Below are 17,105 nucleotides of genomic sequence, written 5' to 3'. Positions count from 1 at the left end.
ACTAGCCGAATTGTTGCTGGGCCATGATTGCAAATAGAGTGCCGCTGTTTATTTGAAAATTAACAAACTGTAAAGCATTTTATCCATTATAATAGGTTTTGATCTTAGGTAAATTAAGAAAAGTCATGTAATAAATGTAAATTACAAATAATTTATACAGCGATAGACTACAATGCAAGTTGTTGCGATATCTGCAAAAATAAACAGTAACTGTTAATTTGCAGTTTGCGATTAGTGATTAGCGAAATTTCCACGACTATCGAGCTAATTGCACTATGTCTACTTTCTACTATGTCATATACTATTCGACTCAGTTTCGAAAACTAAGCATTTTCTGTGTGTGTGTGTGTGTGTGTGTGTGTGTGTGTGTGTGTGTGTGTGTGTGTGTGTGTGTGTGTGTGTGTGTGTGTGTGTGTGTGTGTGTGTGTGTGTGTGTGTGTGTGTGTGTGTGTGTGTGTGTGTGTGTGTGTGTGTGTGTGTGTGTGTGTGTGTGTGTGTGTGTGTGTGTGTGTGTGTGTGTGTGTGTGTGTGTGTGTGTGTGTGTGTGTGTGTGTGTGTGTGTGTGTGTGTGTGTGTTTGTGTGTGTGTGTGTTTGTGTGTGTGTTTGTGTGTGTGTGTGTTTGTGTGTGTGTTTGTGTGTGTGTTTGTGTGTGTGTGTGTGTGTGTTTGTGTGTGTGTGTGTGTGTGTGTGTGTGTGTGTGTGTGTGTGTGTTTTTTACGTGAGGAAACACTCAATGTATATTGCTACATCACGTGGCGCAGTGTGGGACTCTAACCCACTAAAAATCTCACGGACCTTAACCCCCCCCCCCCCCTTCCCGGAACTATCGTTAAGTATTACTTCGGGGGAAGGCCGATTCGGAGCTGACCGTCATAACGTCCACTCTTTCACATGAACCCTCTCAGGGTTCTGCCATTCTTGTTGCTACTACATTCTCTTTCACCGTCCACTTTCCTTGCACCTGTCGAGACGTGTACCGATTCAAAGTTGACGACCGTTATGACTTCCATCTCCTCACGGCCACCCTCGCAGGGTTTCTTGTTAGGCTCAGCACTGCTCCGTCGAGTTCGCCACCACACTACCACTTCACCTGTCAAGACGCGAACCGATCCAGAGATAGTGACCAACATAACATCTATCCTCTCACGGCCGCCCTCGTAGTGTTTCTGTCCAAGCTTGGTTTGCTCCATCACGCTCGTCACTCCACCGATGTGTCTGTCAAGATTGTCTGCTAATCGCGATTGGTAGTTCGCTGGTCGTTTCTCCACTGTCGTTGCAGTTGCAACATAATCTGTGCTACAACGCCGGTGACGGCATTCCACACGCTCTCCTCCCGACACATTTCGCCTACTATATTCTCCACCGTCAGGGGCGGCATCTCCCTTCGTATCGCGGCAAATCGAGGACATTCAAAAACCACTTGCTGTGGTGTTTCTACCGTCTCTCTGCATTCCGGGCAGAATGGTGTCGCAGCGTGTCCGAACCGGTGCAGGTATTGCCTGAAGCAACCGTGACCCGAGAGAAACTGCGTCAAGTGGAACCCGACTTCTCCATGTTTTCTGTTCAACCAGGTTGACAGAACCGGTATGCGTCGGTGCGTCCATCTACCATTCTCGGCCCTATCCCACTTTTGCTGCCATTTGCTCAACGACTCTTCTCTCGCCAGCTTCCGGGCTCCTCTGGTGTTTCTTCGTCCGTAGCAGTCGTTATCTTCCACGAGCACGATGCAGATGGGGTCATGGGGATCATTCCAGCGATAACACGTCCTGCCTCCGACGATATTGACCAAATTCGTGTTTTAGTTTTTGACCTTGAAATGCGGTCAGGCATTAATATTAATATTATTTTGAAACGATGGTTCTACAATTGATGAAGGAAGGAAAATTATTTGGGTAAGGAGGGGAAAGAGTGGAAAGGAAGGGGGGTAATAGGGGGTAATAGGTAGCTACGCTTAACAAAACACATTGGACAAAAAGGTAGGAGTCACAACAACAACTTGTTGAGCGCAGCTATCTATTACTCCCCCCCCCTTCCTTTCCACTCTTTCCCCTCCTTTCCTAAATAATTTTTATTACCTTCCCCTACCGTCCATCCATCAATTGTAGAACCATAGTTTCAAAAAAATAGCCGACGATATTGTTCTATATGCACTAGCAACTCTTACAGCCATGAGTCGGAAGGTACTATTCAGCTTCACGCGATTCCGCTTCGATCGTAGTGCTGCGATCCAGACTGGACCTCCATACCGCAGTATCGATGATGGCACACTAGCCAGCAGTCTCCGCTTGCTACTACCCGGCCCGTAACAATTCGGCATGATTCTGGCTATCGCATTGATAGCCTTCGCCGCCTTCTCGCAAGCGTAGTCGACGTGGCAGTTGAAGTTCAACCGGTCGTCTATCATTACTCCCAGATGCTTGACCGCGCGCATTGAAGTAATAATGTGCTCTCCGACGGTAACGACTGCATGTTGTACGGCTTTACAGTTGCTAACCAGCAGAACCTCCGTTTTATGGTGGGCGATTTGTAGCTTTGCACCATGCATCCAGTTCTCGATAGTTCTAATCGCCTTTGTCACCAGCATTTCTACCTCCTCCACTGACTCGCCTGTCACCGATAGCACGATGTCATCTGCAAAGCCGACGATCACCGCGCCTCTAGGCAGCTTCAGAGACAGTACACCGTTGTGCATCCCGTTCCAGAGCGTTGGGCCAAGGATGGAGCCTTGTGGGACTTCAGACGTAATGTTCATCGTCTTGCGCCCCTCGGCGGTCTCATAAACAAGCGTCCGATTCCTGAAGTAGCTTCTCAATATTCTGCATAGATATCCCGGGACATGCATTCTATGCAGCGATTCGGCAATGGCCTCCCAACGGACGCTGTTAAAAGCGTTTTTACGTCGATCGTTACAACTACAACGGCGCAAAAACGATCTCCTCTTCGCCTCTGTTTGGACGACTTCTCGGCTCGCTCGATCACTGTCCGAATTGCACCCACCGTGGACTTCCCTTTCCGGAACCCAAACTGCATGTTTGACAGACCGTGTTCATCTTCTGTATGCCTCGTAAGCCTATTCAGGGGATTTTTCGGAAAGGCTGGAAGAATGGCCTTTATTTTTCGGCATGTACCAAGCGTCCAACGAAGCTTGTGGGTATCCGAATATCTAAAAACCTTGTTCGGATACAAGAATGCCTAAAAGAAGGTCAAGCCCTGAAGCTGGTTCGAACTGCTTCTACCGAAATAAGTTCCGAAAGGGTAATTGAAACGCTTCGCCAGACAGTGGTTTGGTCACCCGGTACAACTTCTGCAGTGTCATCTGCAGAAAGTGCACAAGCTGGACTGACCGAAGGTTGGAAAGTTGGCCACATTCATTCGTTTCGGTATAGCCGTTGGGCAGCTGTGCGAACACTTGGAGGTGGAGGATCTCAAACAGCATTTGATCAATCTGCTACTCATTCAAGAGCTGAAGGAAAAGCTCCCAAACAATGATAAGCATAAGAGGGTGCGCTTCTTAGAAAGTTTACTGAAGAGAATGCTCCAAAGTAGTATTCAACCACAGTGAAGCTGATAGTCAAACCAATGGTGAAGAAAGCAGAAACATGAAACTGTGCAAAGTGTGGCAGCGCACAGATCTTCGGTTGCGGTAGTGCCAGGACTTCAGAAATCTGCGGTGCGGAGACCGGATGAAACCACATTACGAACTTCTCCATCCAATCGACGGTGCCATTGGAACCAGCACGCTGTTCTGGATGGTTCCGGTTAGTTTACATTGTGGGGAATAATCCGTCACTGTGTTGGCCTTCCTGGACAGCGCGCTTGTCAGATGCTACTGTTATTTGCATACTGCTTCAAAATAATCACAGCGTATTTCATGGAACTGGAATTGCATCGCTTCGAACAGATCAATGGAAGTAATCTAATAGATGCCTCAAATTTGCGAATCACAAAATATAACCGCACCGCAGCTATTTTAAACTGTGCAGGTTTTATATGGCTTTGATGACCAGTACTCGGTAACTGTTCCGATTATTGTAAAACCCTTATACAATTTCCTATGTTCTTCCAGTTCCGTCTAACGTGTGCTTATACCTCGCTTGGTAAAAAGCAGTTCAATCAATATTCAATAGAAACTCCAGACAAGAAGGTTTGTGCGACTCTAAAGGACTACCCTGAGTACCAGTATCTATTGGCAAACTCAACTAATTTTCCTCAAATTACTGTTGCTGGTCTGTGTCCGTTTCCCAAATGCGATTACTGGATCCACAACTTCTTTCCTGATCCATCCTGGATACTGCCGTTTATCCCATAAGGTTTTTGGAGAGTCATATACTCGTGTTCCAGAGTGAAACCGGAGCGACTCATGGTCGGCTCCGAGGGCCTGCCACCTTCACTGTGTATATCAGCATATTCGAACATTTGATACTACTCGTAGTTTATACGTCTGTAATAGACTCTATTTTCCATTTTCCACTAAGTATTGATCGCAGAATTTTATGGTCTAAGACCCCATACAATCGTCGCTTTCTTCAGCGTTCATGATTCATGTGCGTGAAGGAGAGAATTGGCGTTCTGTTGAGCATAGGTTTTGTGCGCATTTGCAAACTAAGAGACTTCATTTGGCTATTTATAATCCGTAGAAAGCATGATTCGTTTTTTTTACTTCGTTCGTTTCGTTATCACATGTCAGGAATACAGCAAGGTATTCCTCCACTACTTTATATCGTTCTTCATCCAGCTAGACCTCGGTATCATTCGGACACCCACGTTTTCAGCCAGTAATTCTATTTAGTTGTACTGTTTCTAGTAGATCAGATAGTGGTAACCGGAAAACAATGTAGTTGACTAACATTGTGTCCATATCGCACTTTTCTGTCAATACAAACAAGCATTTAGTTTTATGAAAATAAAAATAAATACCAGTATTTTCTCCGGATATAATCATTCCTTCGTTAATCATGGCATCCTCGATACGCAACGCTTGTCAGATGCTACTCTTATTTGCATACTGGTTTCAATTACTCACGGCGCACTTGATGGAAATGGAATTGCAAATCTTCGAACAAGTCAACGGAAGCAACCTGATAGATGCCTCAAATTTGCGAATTACAAAATATAATCGCACCGCGGCTGTTTTGAACGGAACCATGCAGATTTTAACTGACATTGATGACCAGTACTCAGTAAGTGTTCGAATTATTATTAAACCATTCTATAATTTCCTATGTTCTTTTAGTTCCGTCTAACGTGTGCTTATAGCTCACTTGGCAACAATCAGTTCAACCAGTACCCAGTGAAAATTCCAGAGAAAAAAGCTTGTGCGACTCTAAAGGAAGACTACCATGAGTACCAGCATCTATGGGCAAACTCGACTAATTTCCCTCAAATTACTGCTGCTGGCTTGTGCCCGTTTCCCAAGGGTAATTACTGGATACGCAACTTGTTTCCTGATCCATCCTGGATACCCCCGTTTATTCCACAAGGTTATTGGAGACTCACATACGACTTGTTACAGAGCGAAACCGAAGCGATTCAAATTCGCGTTCGAGTGTATATGAGGATTCGCCGCAGTTTGATTTAGTTTAGATTTGGTGCTGAGTAATGAAATACTGAGCTGGTCAGCTGGACATCTTTGAATTTAGTTTAACAAAAGTTCGAATGCTTGAAAAGTTAGTTCATTTTATTTGTTAATCATTTTCAAGTAAAATGAACTTCTGAATCACGAAATAAATTAGAAAAATTGGCACTGCTAAGCATTGTTTCATGTTGTGATATTTTTGCTTTTACTGGAGCAGATAAAATTGATTGCGTTTTCAACCTGTCGAATTCGACGAAACGATGGTACAATGACAATGCCGTTCCCAACAAATTAAATTCGGTTAATACTGCTAAGTTAAGGTCGATGGAGGAATGCGGGTCAATGCTTTTCAAGAGAAACAGAGTGCAAGCGAAAGCAAACAAACACATGCTGCAAAGCAAGATGGCGGACCGTTATTCGGGAAAAGTTCGACCAAAAGGTTATGAAAAGCTGAGCTTGAAACAGTGGTCTTTGAATATCCTTAAAACCCGAAAAGAATATCTGATAATCATTTTTTGCTTCAATAGAAATTTTGTTCAAGTTTATTAATTTGTGAAAGCAGAAATACACCCTTATCGAATAAAAAATTATTATTGTTTTTTAAAGCACTTTTTGATCCGACTCAGTTCCATCATGATGAATATTTGCAATGGATAATTGAAAATAGCTAGTTTTGGAGTGGCAACAGCTTGCTTTTGGCGCTAGTGTACATTAATGCGTCCATACTAGCGCCAGAAGCACATTGTTGTCACTCCAAAACCAGCTATCTTCAATGATCCATTGATTATAATCGTCCAGTGCTGTCCATAAACCATTTTAGCCGTACATTTTCCGAATAAAACTGTCTATTTGGCGTTTTCAACGGGTGTCACGGTGATGATGGTGATGATTCCACCAAGGACTGCATCCTCCTCGCACAGATAGGATTCGAGCTTGAAGCGACCATCGCGCATGAATGCCCGATAGTTTTCACCTTCGAAAGCATAATCTTTGAACCAATAGTCCGCCACCGGCAATGGGCATGTTTCGTAGTGCGGAAAGTTACTGATCTCTTTAAGTTTCTCGTAGAAGTACATTCGGTAGATGGTCGTGAGGAATTCGCACAGTGGTTTGGATAAAGCGGCAACCTCTTCGTAGACCGGTGGATCTGCGTTGTCGTTCAATTCAGCTCGGCTCAATTTCAGTGAAAGTGCATATTTGTTGTCCATTTGAATTAGCTGCCGAATATTTCCGGACACTTTAAAGTTCAATTCAGATACCTTGTCCAAAGTGTAATTGTACTCGAAATACTTCTCCGACCCTTCAATGGTTTCGACGTTGATAACCTGCATGTCGTATTTCTGCGAAAAGTTGGTTTAGTTAAAAAAACGGTATGATTCGCCAGTACTTGAAAGCAAACTCACTATTTCATCGGCGAACACCAGCACCATCTCTGCGCAGCCAATAACCAGCAGCTGTAACAGCAACATGTTTCCTACTATTTATATATTCAAAACTATTAGATTTATTTATTCGACTCTTCCAGAGCACCGGTTTATAAAGCTTCCGACCGGAAGCTTCCGTGTGTAACGTTTCATGTCCCGATGAAACGATTGGCGCAAAATGATGTATACAGACAGACAGTACTGTATTCATGATGAATCCATTCACGCGAAGCTTTCGCTCTTATCTATAACTTCTATCAGCACGAGGGTTCGTGTAGGAAAATTATATCGACCATCAGACTACGGATGCAGTCAGTGTAGAAACGTTGAACAGACAGGAATCCCACGGCGGGGTATTTAAGAGTTTATTTATAATATTTTATTTTACGACACTTCAGTATTACCGCGGTTGCAATGAGGTGGATTGCTGGAATTATTTGTGCAGCATTGCTAACAACGTCCTCGGCAATGTTTTTAGCAACTCGTGAACCCTGGTTCAAAGCAAAACAACCGGCGCCTAGAACAGGACTTCCGATTGAAGATTGCGGTAAGTTTAAGCCGAATCTGCATTCAGGGTTTGGCTAAGGAAGCTTCGTCGTTTTAGTTACGGAGCGGTCAGTGCGCGAAGAATGCAGCATTCCACCTGTCTCGTTGATTGATCGTTGTCGCATGAGAGACTGACGAAGCAAATTGTTTCGTCGATAAGCGATCGACGCCGTAATTTCTGCCAAAATTGGCCTTTGAACTATCATCATTCGATTGGAATCCGGTTTGGATAGTTAAATTTAGAAATCAATTCATTTAATTAATGTTTAATTACAGTCAAAGTTTCATTGTCACTTATCAGTTGTTTGCTTTGCATTTCGCAGGTCTGATGCACGATATCATCTCGGTGCAATTATCCAGTTGTTCCTCAATTCCATGCACTTTACAGCGTGGTACAGATGTAACAGTTGTCGTCGAGTTCAGTGCCAACGGTAAGTTGACATCGTAGTCTTTGTTAGGATTACTGATTACTGGTTTATTCTACAATGTAATTGTTTTGTTCTGACTACGCAACAAGTTTCCGCGATTTGGGTTAAATTGACAAATGTATTCACTACGACTACATGAAATATTTTACACTCACGGGAGCTTCAGTGTTTTATTTGGCCTTAATGTAGATTTTATTATCCATCCATCTTCTATGTTCAAGTTCCATATATTCCGGAGCTTGTTTCGGTCATATCTTCGGAACCGTACTTCCACATTCTGTTCTGTTCAAATTCTGCTCAATGGCGTTTTTCTTGGCCACAAAACTTTCCGTTTGGTAGTTGTTGCAGTCAAATCGGTCCAGGCATTTTCAAAAAACAAATGTTTACCCAACAAACGTTTCGTTGAATAACAGTTTACCAATCGCTTGTTACCCGGTAATTAGCTATACAATAGATGAACAAGCTACAACAAAAATGTTTGTTAGGTATTGTTTTACTTTTACTACTGAGACTGTCATGCGTTTATTTGTAACTTGTGATTGACATAATTTGATATTTTGACGAAGGACGTCACGTACGCTACGTCTTTCAGGAAGGTAGCTGGTGTAGGGGGTAATTCCAAAAAATCTTTCTCGAAAAGTGGTCAGGTTTTGAACGCTAATAGCTTAGTGGTTTCCCGATCGATTTTCAATATTCGTACACCAATCGATTGGAAAATCTTCTAAGAATTGGCCCAAATGAAAAAAAAAGTATATATTCTTGATGTTAAACTATGTTAACTATGTTAAACTATGTTGATGTTAAACTAAAATTGAAAAAAATGAACCTCTGTTTTACCAGAATTCTCGCTTTGTGATTGGTTGGAAGATTCTTTACGATTTACGTTTTTTAACTGCACGATGGTTGCCAATATTTATTGTAAACCGTGATGCGTTATCACTGTAAAGAACTCTTCACATGCATTCACACGTAGGCTAAATTTTGGGAAAAACGTTTAAATTTTTACAAACGAACTAAAAACTTAATGAATATGTGTTCAATTAGTCAAAGTTTAGCAAAATTTACATTAATTTGTTTGTAATGTATCTACGTAATGCAGAGATAGAGAGTTTGCATTCGGCAACGCTGCATTTTTGTTTATAGCAATCACCTGGGAAACCACGTGTAGTTTGGCAGATAACTGTTTTTTAGTTGCACGATTGTGCAACTAGCGGACGTGCAATTAAAAGACGGTGCGACTAGAGGACGTGCAATTAGCGTACGAGTGCTGTAGATCTCAAGGTTTGCTGAAAATTCAACTTTTTTTGAAACTTTTAGGCCCCTTGACGAACGAGGGTTCCACTATTTCGAGGTATTAAAAATGTAATTCTCATTTTTTAACCATTTTCAACCAATTAAGTGCAAAAGTTCCAATATTTGAAGACCTCGTGTCAGTAGTGGCCCCGTTTCAACCAGAATTATTCATATAGTAAACAATGACGTAGTCCTACGTCGAACGCACGCACTATATCGGTTTTTTTAATCTAGACAGTAAAAGCGTCTCGGTGCAATGTTATCAGCTGGCAAAAAAATTCCCATGAACGTCACTAATGGCTAGACAGGACAGACACACCTCCTTACACAAGACATGCAGCACTGTTTTCTTATTTTTTTTATTCTTAGGTGCATCCTCGTTACCGTCCATGAAACATGAAGTATATTTCATTCTGAATTTTGTGAAAACCAAGGCAACCATCATGCCCGATACCTGCGACGGAATCTATTGCCCTCTGCACGTGGACAACGGGCTGCGATTCACGGCCACGATGCATGTCAGTTCGTCGCTTCCAGCGGTGAGTATTCAGTGCACATGATTAACTCCATGTGGCGAGCAACCGCAAAATATGTGCTCATCGCTACAATTTTCTTTCAGCTGCGAGGAACATTGCACTGGGAACTGTTGAACGAAAGCAAGCAAGCTGTACTGTGCTATAAATTGCTGATTTCGATTAACTGATAAAGCTTACGGTACCGAGGGCAGCAACAGCTTAAAGCCCTGACAAGCTGGCTGGACGGCGCCATCTGTGTTTCAGATTTTTTGATATTGCGTAAATGCTAGAGTTGAACTAGTGGTTGCGTTGCGATCGTTTTTTCCTAAATTACTCATTTTATTAGAATGCTCGATTGAATTTCTAGTCTGTAAACTACGTTCAAAACTTATGTAACAAAATATTACATCTTATTATTTATACAGCAATTTGTATATTTGTTTCCTAATCTCTCTACGCTGGAATGAAGAAATTCAATGAAGAAATTAGGTTTGAATTGAATGGATTTGAGGTTTGGCAAATTTTTATAAACCACAAGGGTCCAAAAAAGAATTACGGACATTCTAATCTGTTTTGAAAATATATAAAGTATAGGGATTTTGAACATAAATTGATATTGCTTAGGCTTAATTGAAGTTACTAATTTTTTAAGTGCTATCGGTTGGGTAATAAGCATTATCAGTTCAAAATATTTATTTCATATTGCAGAGCGCAACTAAATCACTTAAATGTCCACTAATAGTTGATTTACCCTATTTTAGTGAACATTGAATCTTAAGCCTACCTTAAAAAATGCAAAGCAAAGCTAAACCTCAGCGGTGCTGCATTCCGTTGTTGAAACTTGAGCTTCTATTTATATTCAACGTAGGGTATGTCGTCGTAATTGCCTATTCCCGTCCTATCCATCTATCATACGCGATCAATCAAAGTGAGGCTGACCTGCCTGACCTGCAGAAATTTTGCAGAATAACATTTGTCATGCCGTTCTACACAAATACATGCGCGTTAGCTTCGTAAACATTGTTGTGATTTTTAGTTCGGAAGATGAAAAATTTTAATGGACGGATTTTAAAACGGTACGTCGAATTTAAGAAATGAAGTCAGTTGCGTAGTTTCAATAATATGCTTTAATAATCGCTTTTCAGTGATTTCAAAGTTTACGGATCGGAAGGTAAGTGTGTTTTTCAAATCAGCACAAGAACTTTCGAAGTATTCATTAAAACCATCCAACAAATGATGAAAATTAGAATGGCTTTACTTAACACGACGGGAATTAGAAATAAACCGTATGTTCGCATTCTATACGGCGCGGCGCAGTGAGCCTTTTCGCTTAGATTATTAAAGGATATAGGGTACGGGAGGGTATTTTCAGCCCATTAAGCGGTAGCCTGAACAATATTCAGGAATTACGTTGAAACTATATTTATTCGAGACAAGATTTTTATACCAGTTGATAGAATATTATTCACTGAATATCGGCGTTTATTTTGGTCTTAATGAAACGTTACTGAATTTGAGTTATAGTCGCGAGAAATGATGAAATCGCTGTGGCTTAATTGGGCCCATTTTCTATAATGGTGTCTGTGTTGTTTAAATCCGACCGGCCGAAATAGCCTGCACAGGGAGTAGATGCTTTGCAAAAACATATCATAAGAGAAACCGATAACGTGTCGGTAGTGCCTAGATACCGGCTCATTGTAGATAACTAGTTTTGCAGTGACAACAGCTTGCGCCTGGCGCTAGTGTATCATTGAATCGTACATATACATTAGCACCAGAAGCAAGTGGTTGTCACGCAAATACTAGCTATGTCAACACGATAGAGAAGTTTCAGGGGCTACTGCATCACATCTTGGTAGTAGTGTAAATAAAGCACCATATGCTGAAATTAAAAGCAAAATGCTGCAGATTGCTAGTGAATGAAAATTGATTTATATTTTCATATCAGAGGAGAATTTTTGTGCTCTTCCGTGATGAAAAGAAGTAGAATTGTTCTGTGACATCATATTCACAGCTAGAATAAGTAAACGTGATCATAAATGTGTGTTTTCCAAACCATCATCAAGAGCGGATACGCGTAAGTGATTGTTGCTGGGGTTTTCAGCCTGATTACGTGCCAGTGGAAAAACTGTGGTTTTGATGTTAATTGAATGAAATTTAGCAAATTACTTACATTTTTATGAAATTAGTTATAACACATACACAAAGCTTATGAGTGCTACATTCGTTTCAGTATTGTTATATAGCGGCAAAGCTTTTATTTGGAAAAGCGCAGCAGAAAAAGGTAATGTATGCCGAATTTAGTAGCGTGCTGGAAATACCCTCCCGTAACCTACAACTCTACTGTTCTTTTTTAAGGTAAAAATAATAAGGTAAGTACAACAGACGATTTTGTTGAAAGTAGTAACTAAAATCTTATTTAATATTGCAAAGCGAAAGACTAAAATGTCTTGAAAAAAAATGTAGTCCGATTTAAACGTGTAAAAGAAACTTGATTTTGGACAACAAAACCATATCAACAAGATTCTAAATGATGCCACTTAGATATCTTGTAAATCAATAATGATTCACCAAAACACTACGCCATTAATGAATGGTATGTCCGATTAGCTACTTGAGGAGCGTTCGAGATATAGTTTCTACGGTCTCGTTTTGAACACCTGTTACTCCGTTGCATTGCACTCGAAAGATATCGGTAAGACTCAAGTGCCGTTTCAGAAAGTAATTTCCACTGATGATAACGAACGGCGGTTCGTTCTTTTGCAACATACTTTTACGAGCATCGTCTACCATGACGAGGGACAAACTATTTAAGAAATCCTCGAGAAAGTTTTAGTACAGTTGCTTCGGGTATTGCATCTAAGAATGAGCAAATTGGTGATTCTCTTGGCACTTGTTTCGTTGGCATTTGCCGATGTTGTTCCTGTCAGGCAATGTGAGTAGATTGAAGTAAATATTAGAGATTAATCGAACTAATCAAGATGAAAATTCTTAGGTAAAGCTGGTGCTCTACCAGTTGCCGTCGACATAGTCGGTTGCAGCAAACTACCGTGTGATCTTCCGCGGGGACAGGAAGTGGTTGCCAATGTGGACTTTAGTCCAGCCGTGGAAGTAGCCGAACTAAGACCGGTGGTCTTCGCGACGGCGTTAGGTGTGACAGTTCCGTTTGTTCTACCAAGCGATCGCCAAAACGCATGTGATTGGCTAGAGGGAGCTCGCTGTCCATTGTCTGCTGGAGAGGACGTACGGTACGTACTGCGATTACCGGTGGAGAAGGCTTATCCCGCAATTCCGGTGGAAGTGGAACTACAACTGGTCGATCAAGAAGACCAACCCGTGAGCTGTTTTCGGGTGCAAGCGAAAGTGGTTTAATGTTTTTCATGAATAAATGCTATTTTTTAACTATGCCAATTGAACGACGCCATTTTCAAAAATTTGACTAATGTAATGAAGTATGTATGTTCACCACGATGAAGGAAAAATCATGACCAGGGATAAAAACCTCCGCTGGCAAGTACAGAACCATTTCTACAACAGTGAACAGCTAAAGCACTGACGAACTGACAAGGCACTTGGAAGAAAACCCTTTGAAAATCATCGTCTTGCACATTTTGCTTGCACAGTAGCACCCTGTGTTATGCATGTTGCGGAGTAATTTAAATTTGTAGTATTTCATACCGTAGGGTCTTTACAGTTTCATGGTTTTATACTGAAAACTCGAAGCAGAACTCGAGCGCTGTGGTGTGGCTATGATTTTTTGAAAAATGAGTGGTTTTTGCATGGACGCTGAAATTAATGCGAGTGTCTCGTCTGTTTGTTTGTGACTAAAGCCAAATTGAAGTTAAATATTTTGAAATAACTGCACTATTTCGAGAGTTTTGGCGATTTGCGTTACACCAACGATACACTGTATAAGGTAGACGTCAAGGTTATCCTTCTTGGTAGAACATCAGGCAGCTAAACAACGCGAAATATGCCAAAAGCTACGCGCGAATACTAAATGAGGTACTGTCTTTTTTTGAAGAGTAGGGCGTTTCAACCCTCGAAGACTATTGGGACCGAAGACTTTGTGATTACACTCGGCCGTCGGAGGAACCTTTACATCAGCGTTGGATGAAATTAGAAATGCCAACAAACAGCGCGACAGATAAATAAGACCTTGGGAAATGTGCCAGACCGAGAACAGAAATTGCGCAAAATTGAAACAACTGTTCTCGTAAGAGTGCGCGGTGGTTGACAAGTGGAAGCAGTTCTTCAATGGATACTTCAATGGCAATCTTCAAGGAGGCGGTATGGAGGTTAACATAGAGGTTGATCGAGAAATCAGGTTGCTAAGACTACCAGAGCCGAGGGTAAGACTAAATTTTCACCATCCGACAGATCTTACAGAAATGACGGGAATACAATGTGAAGCATCATCACATGTTTATCCACTTCAAAGCAGTATACGATACTATCTACCGAGACTTGCTAAGCCAGATCACGCACGGATATGGTTTTCGGTATAACCTGGCGCGACTGATTAAAAGAATATTGTCGCGAGTGATGTGTTTCGCGTGCGTCTTGGGGATACTCTTGAGCACCATCCGAGTCAAGGTTTGATATAACGTGAAGGTTTAATATCACTCTTGAAAGGGTAATAAGATGATTCGCAGATAACTTCAAGAAAGCCCGAAAGCCTGGGAACTATGGCATGGTGAAACGATCTACGCTACACTAAAACCGGAGTGTAGGAGGATTGTGAAAAGTAGAGGCATGAAGGAGACGAGCGTGCACCGTCTACAGATGGTTGTGAATGGTGACTAGAACTAGAAGTGATAGATGAATACAATATTTGAGACTAGTGATCGCGGATAACAACACGGGTAAGGAGTTTCAGGTACGTATTCAAACGGGAGCTTGCAGCTACTTTGCTCTTTGCAAGACGCCGTCATACAATGCTGACAATCCTTTTAAGATCAATACTTTCTTCATGGAATTTAAGCCGTGAAATTGCTTACTGAGGTCATAGGGTAACCAATGTATTTTGGACACCATCAACAGTTGTACCTAATTTGGACACTTACAGCAAAATCAAATGAAAGCGTCCAAATTATGTACAGCGGCTGATGGAGTCCAAAATAGGTTGGTTACCCTATCCGTATTCGCCGTGCTCGAGCGGAAGGTACTGAGGATGATCACAAATTAAATACAGACTGAAAGCGAAGAACGAAGAAAAGGAAGGATACTTGAGGAATATTTTATCGCCCCTAGCGAAAGCCGAGAAGTTACAGTGAACCGGACACGTCGTAAGGATGCATAAGTACGACGCCAACGGTAATATGAAGACCGTTCTCTTTAATAGTACACTCAAAATAATCCACACGTCCTTTCCAACTGAAAAATCACGTAAATTTCTCTACAGGCAGTTATGTGATTTTCAGCTGACTTTTATTGGAAAAAATAATAGCATCTCTTTGATTTTCACGTTAACGCATTAGTATGCATGCGAACTACCTGAAAATTACGTAAATAGTACAGGAAAAGCTAGATGGAAAATATTCACTTAACTTTTCCTATGATTTCGACGTGAAATTTATTTTGAGTGTAACCCAAACTGCAAAATGGCTCAAGCAGGTCGAAAGCGACTTGCGGCTTCTGAGAAACTTGCAGCGAGTGACCTAAGAATGAGTGAAATGGAGACAACGACAAGTATCGTTTACCAATGAAGACCCTTAAAAGGTAATGGCATTCCTGATTTGTTAAGGTTTTCCAGGCAATTGACACCACGAGAAATTACTTAAAGGAAACCATCGAATATCCAGCAAAAGTGCCAAAATGTTGAAAATTTCCGAAAAATTGGAAATCCGCCATTAACACGATCTCGAATGATGTTAGCGAGAACCAATTAAAGAAGGTTCGTGTAAACCCGAGCTACCGAGCCAAGTGTGGGAAACTTAGAGAAGAAGATCAACAATGTGTTAGCGATAATTCCAAAATGCAACTGCAAACCACAATACCTGAGAATGAATTAAAATATAACCTTCATGCAATTATCAGATGTCAAGCTCTAAAAACATCCAAAGACAGGGTAATTCGCAAAAAGAATTCCAATGGTTGTGTGCTTAATCGGTTTTAATATCAGTCAATACACTTGTTTAATAGACACTGAAGCAAGATATCTAAACGATATTTCCGTCAAACTCGATACAAGCGATTTCCGTAGCGCCATCTCGTAGGCCCACTCGAATCTGTACGGTAATACCACCTAGCGGCAAGTTCATGTTCTCATCAAGGAAGTGATAATCGAACGACTGGCCTTGGACCAATGGACAGGAGGTGATTCCGTTGGCGCAAGCATCTATCAAATCTTCTGGTATAGGGAAATCCAGGTCCAATCCGGCCAGTGTAACTTCAATGTAAGCCTCGACGGTGCTCGTAGATGCCGGGCTAATTATGTTCAACCCTTCAGCTGATAGTGGCTCACCGCGGACGATGGTACATGGTAGGGCGGTACAGTCTCCAACCGAGAAGGTTGTTGGCGTGGGAGCTCCGTTGGGACCTGTTCCGTTAGAATAAAATATTCGATGAACATTAGTAATAGGAATGGTTGCTTCTGAATTATTACTACTTACAAGTTCGGTAAGGAGTCGGATTGGCCAGGGCCAGAACCGGAATGATGACGGCGACTGCGAGAAACCTGAACATTTTGGTATCAAGTATTGTTGCGTACTCGTGATACATGGGTGCTGGATAATGGTTTAAATAGCAAACGATTAGGAGCCGATTAGATAACATCATCTACGGCAAAAAAAATCTCAGTTGATTACCCAGGAGTGCGGTCACTTTTTTTGACCCGTTACTTACTGAAATTTGAGTTACATTTTTAGCACTTCACTAAGTATATAAAATTATGACTCGAATGACTTTACGTGTTCGATTTATTGGCATTGTCATTCTATCAAAAAAAAAATACGGTGTGAGCATAGACCAACAGACGTAATACTTTGAACCGATTTCGGAAAATGGCAATATTTCCAATACAAATGTACGTTTCGCAAATACAAAACACCACTAAAGCATCTCGCTTTACGTGATTGGCTCGTCTTTATTTTCTAGTGATAAAACGAAGCGTCACTGTCACGTCTGTGAGTATCTGAATTATGAAGCAGCTTAAACCGATTGTCAAATGTCCTCTGACATTTAATGATTGCATTGTGTAATGGAAATCCAATTGCCGCATGCAATTGCAATTGCCGTAATATAGATTAGATTATAAATGAGAAGAAATCCCATGCAGACTGCTGCAGGTCACGTTACCACCAATAGGTGTAATCAAAAATG

The 17,105-nt window shown here is 41.4% G+C and overlaps 3 protein-coding genes across 3 annotated transcripts; 2 read left to right on the top strand and 1 right to left on the bottom strand.

The window, feature by feature from the left end:
• Nucleotides 1-6,421: 6,421 nt before the first annotated feature.
• On the bottom strand, nt 6,422-7,045 carry LOC128745574 (uncharacterized). Its single transcript, XM_053842652.1, has 2 exons — nt 6,980-7,045; nt 6,422-6,916 (listed from the first exon to the last, which is right to left on the bottom strand). The coding sequence occupies exons 1-2, from the start codon at nt 7,043-7,045 to the stop codon at nt 6,422-6,424; spliced, it is 561 nt and encodes a 186-aa protein (XP_053698627.1).
• Nucleotides 7,046-7,414: 369 nt separating this feature from the next.
• LOC128745573 (NPC intracellular cholesterol transporter 2 homolog a) lies at nt 7,415-9,970 on the top strand. The gene is made up of 4 exons (XM_053842651.1): nt 7,415-7,547; nt 7,870-7,977; nt 9,637-9,806; nt 9,887-9,970. The coding sequence occupies exons 1-4, from the start codon at nt 7,415-7,417 to the stop codon at nt 9,968-9,970; spliced, it is 495 nt and encodes a 164-aa protein (XP_053698626.1).
• A 2,546-nt stretch (nt 9,971-12,516) lies between these two features.
• On the top strand, nt 12,517-13,154 carry LOC128745572 (NPC intracellular cholesterol transporter 2-like). The gene is made up of 3 exons (XM_053842650.1): nt 12,517-12,532; nt 12,598-12,717; nt 12,778-13,154. The coding sequence occupies exons 1-3, from the start codon at nt 12,517-12,519 to the stop codon at nt 13,152-13,154; spliced, it is 513 nt and encodes a 170-aa protein (XP_053698625.1).
• The last annotated feature ends 3,951 nt before the right edge of the window (nt 13,155-17,105 follow it).

This window comes from Sabethes cyaneus, chromosome 1 (genome assembly GCF_943734655.1).
Source record: "Sabethes cyaneus chromosome 1, idSabCyanKW18_F2, whole genome shotgun sequence".
In the NCBI taxonomy this organism is placed as follows: Eukaryota; Metazoa; Arthropoda; class Insecta; order Diptera; family Culicidae; genus Sabethes; species Sabethes cyaneus.
The sequence above is the reverse complement of the archived record's forward strand: the minus strand, read 5'-3'. Positions and strand labels throughout refer to the sequence as shown.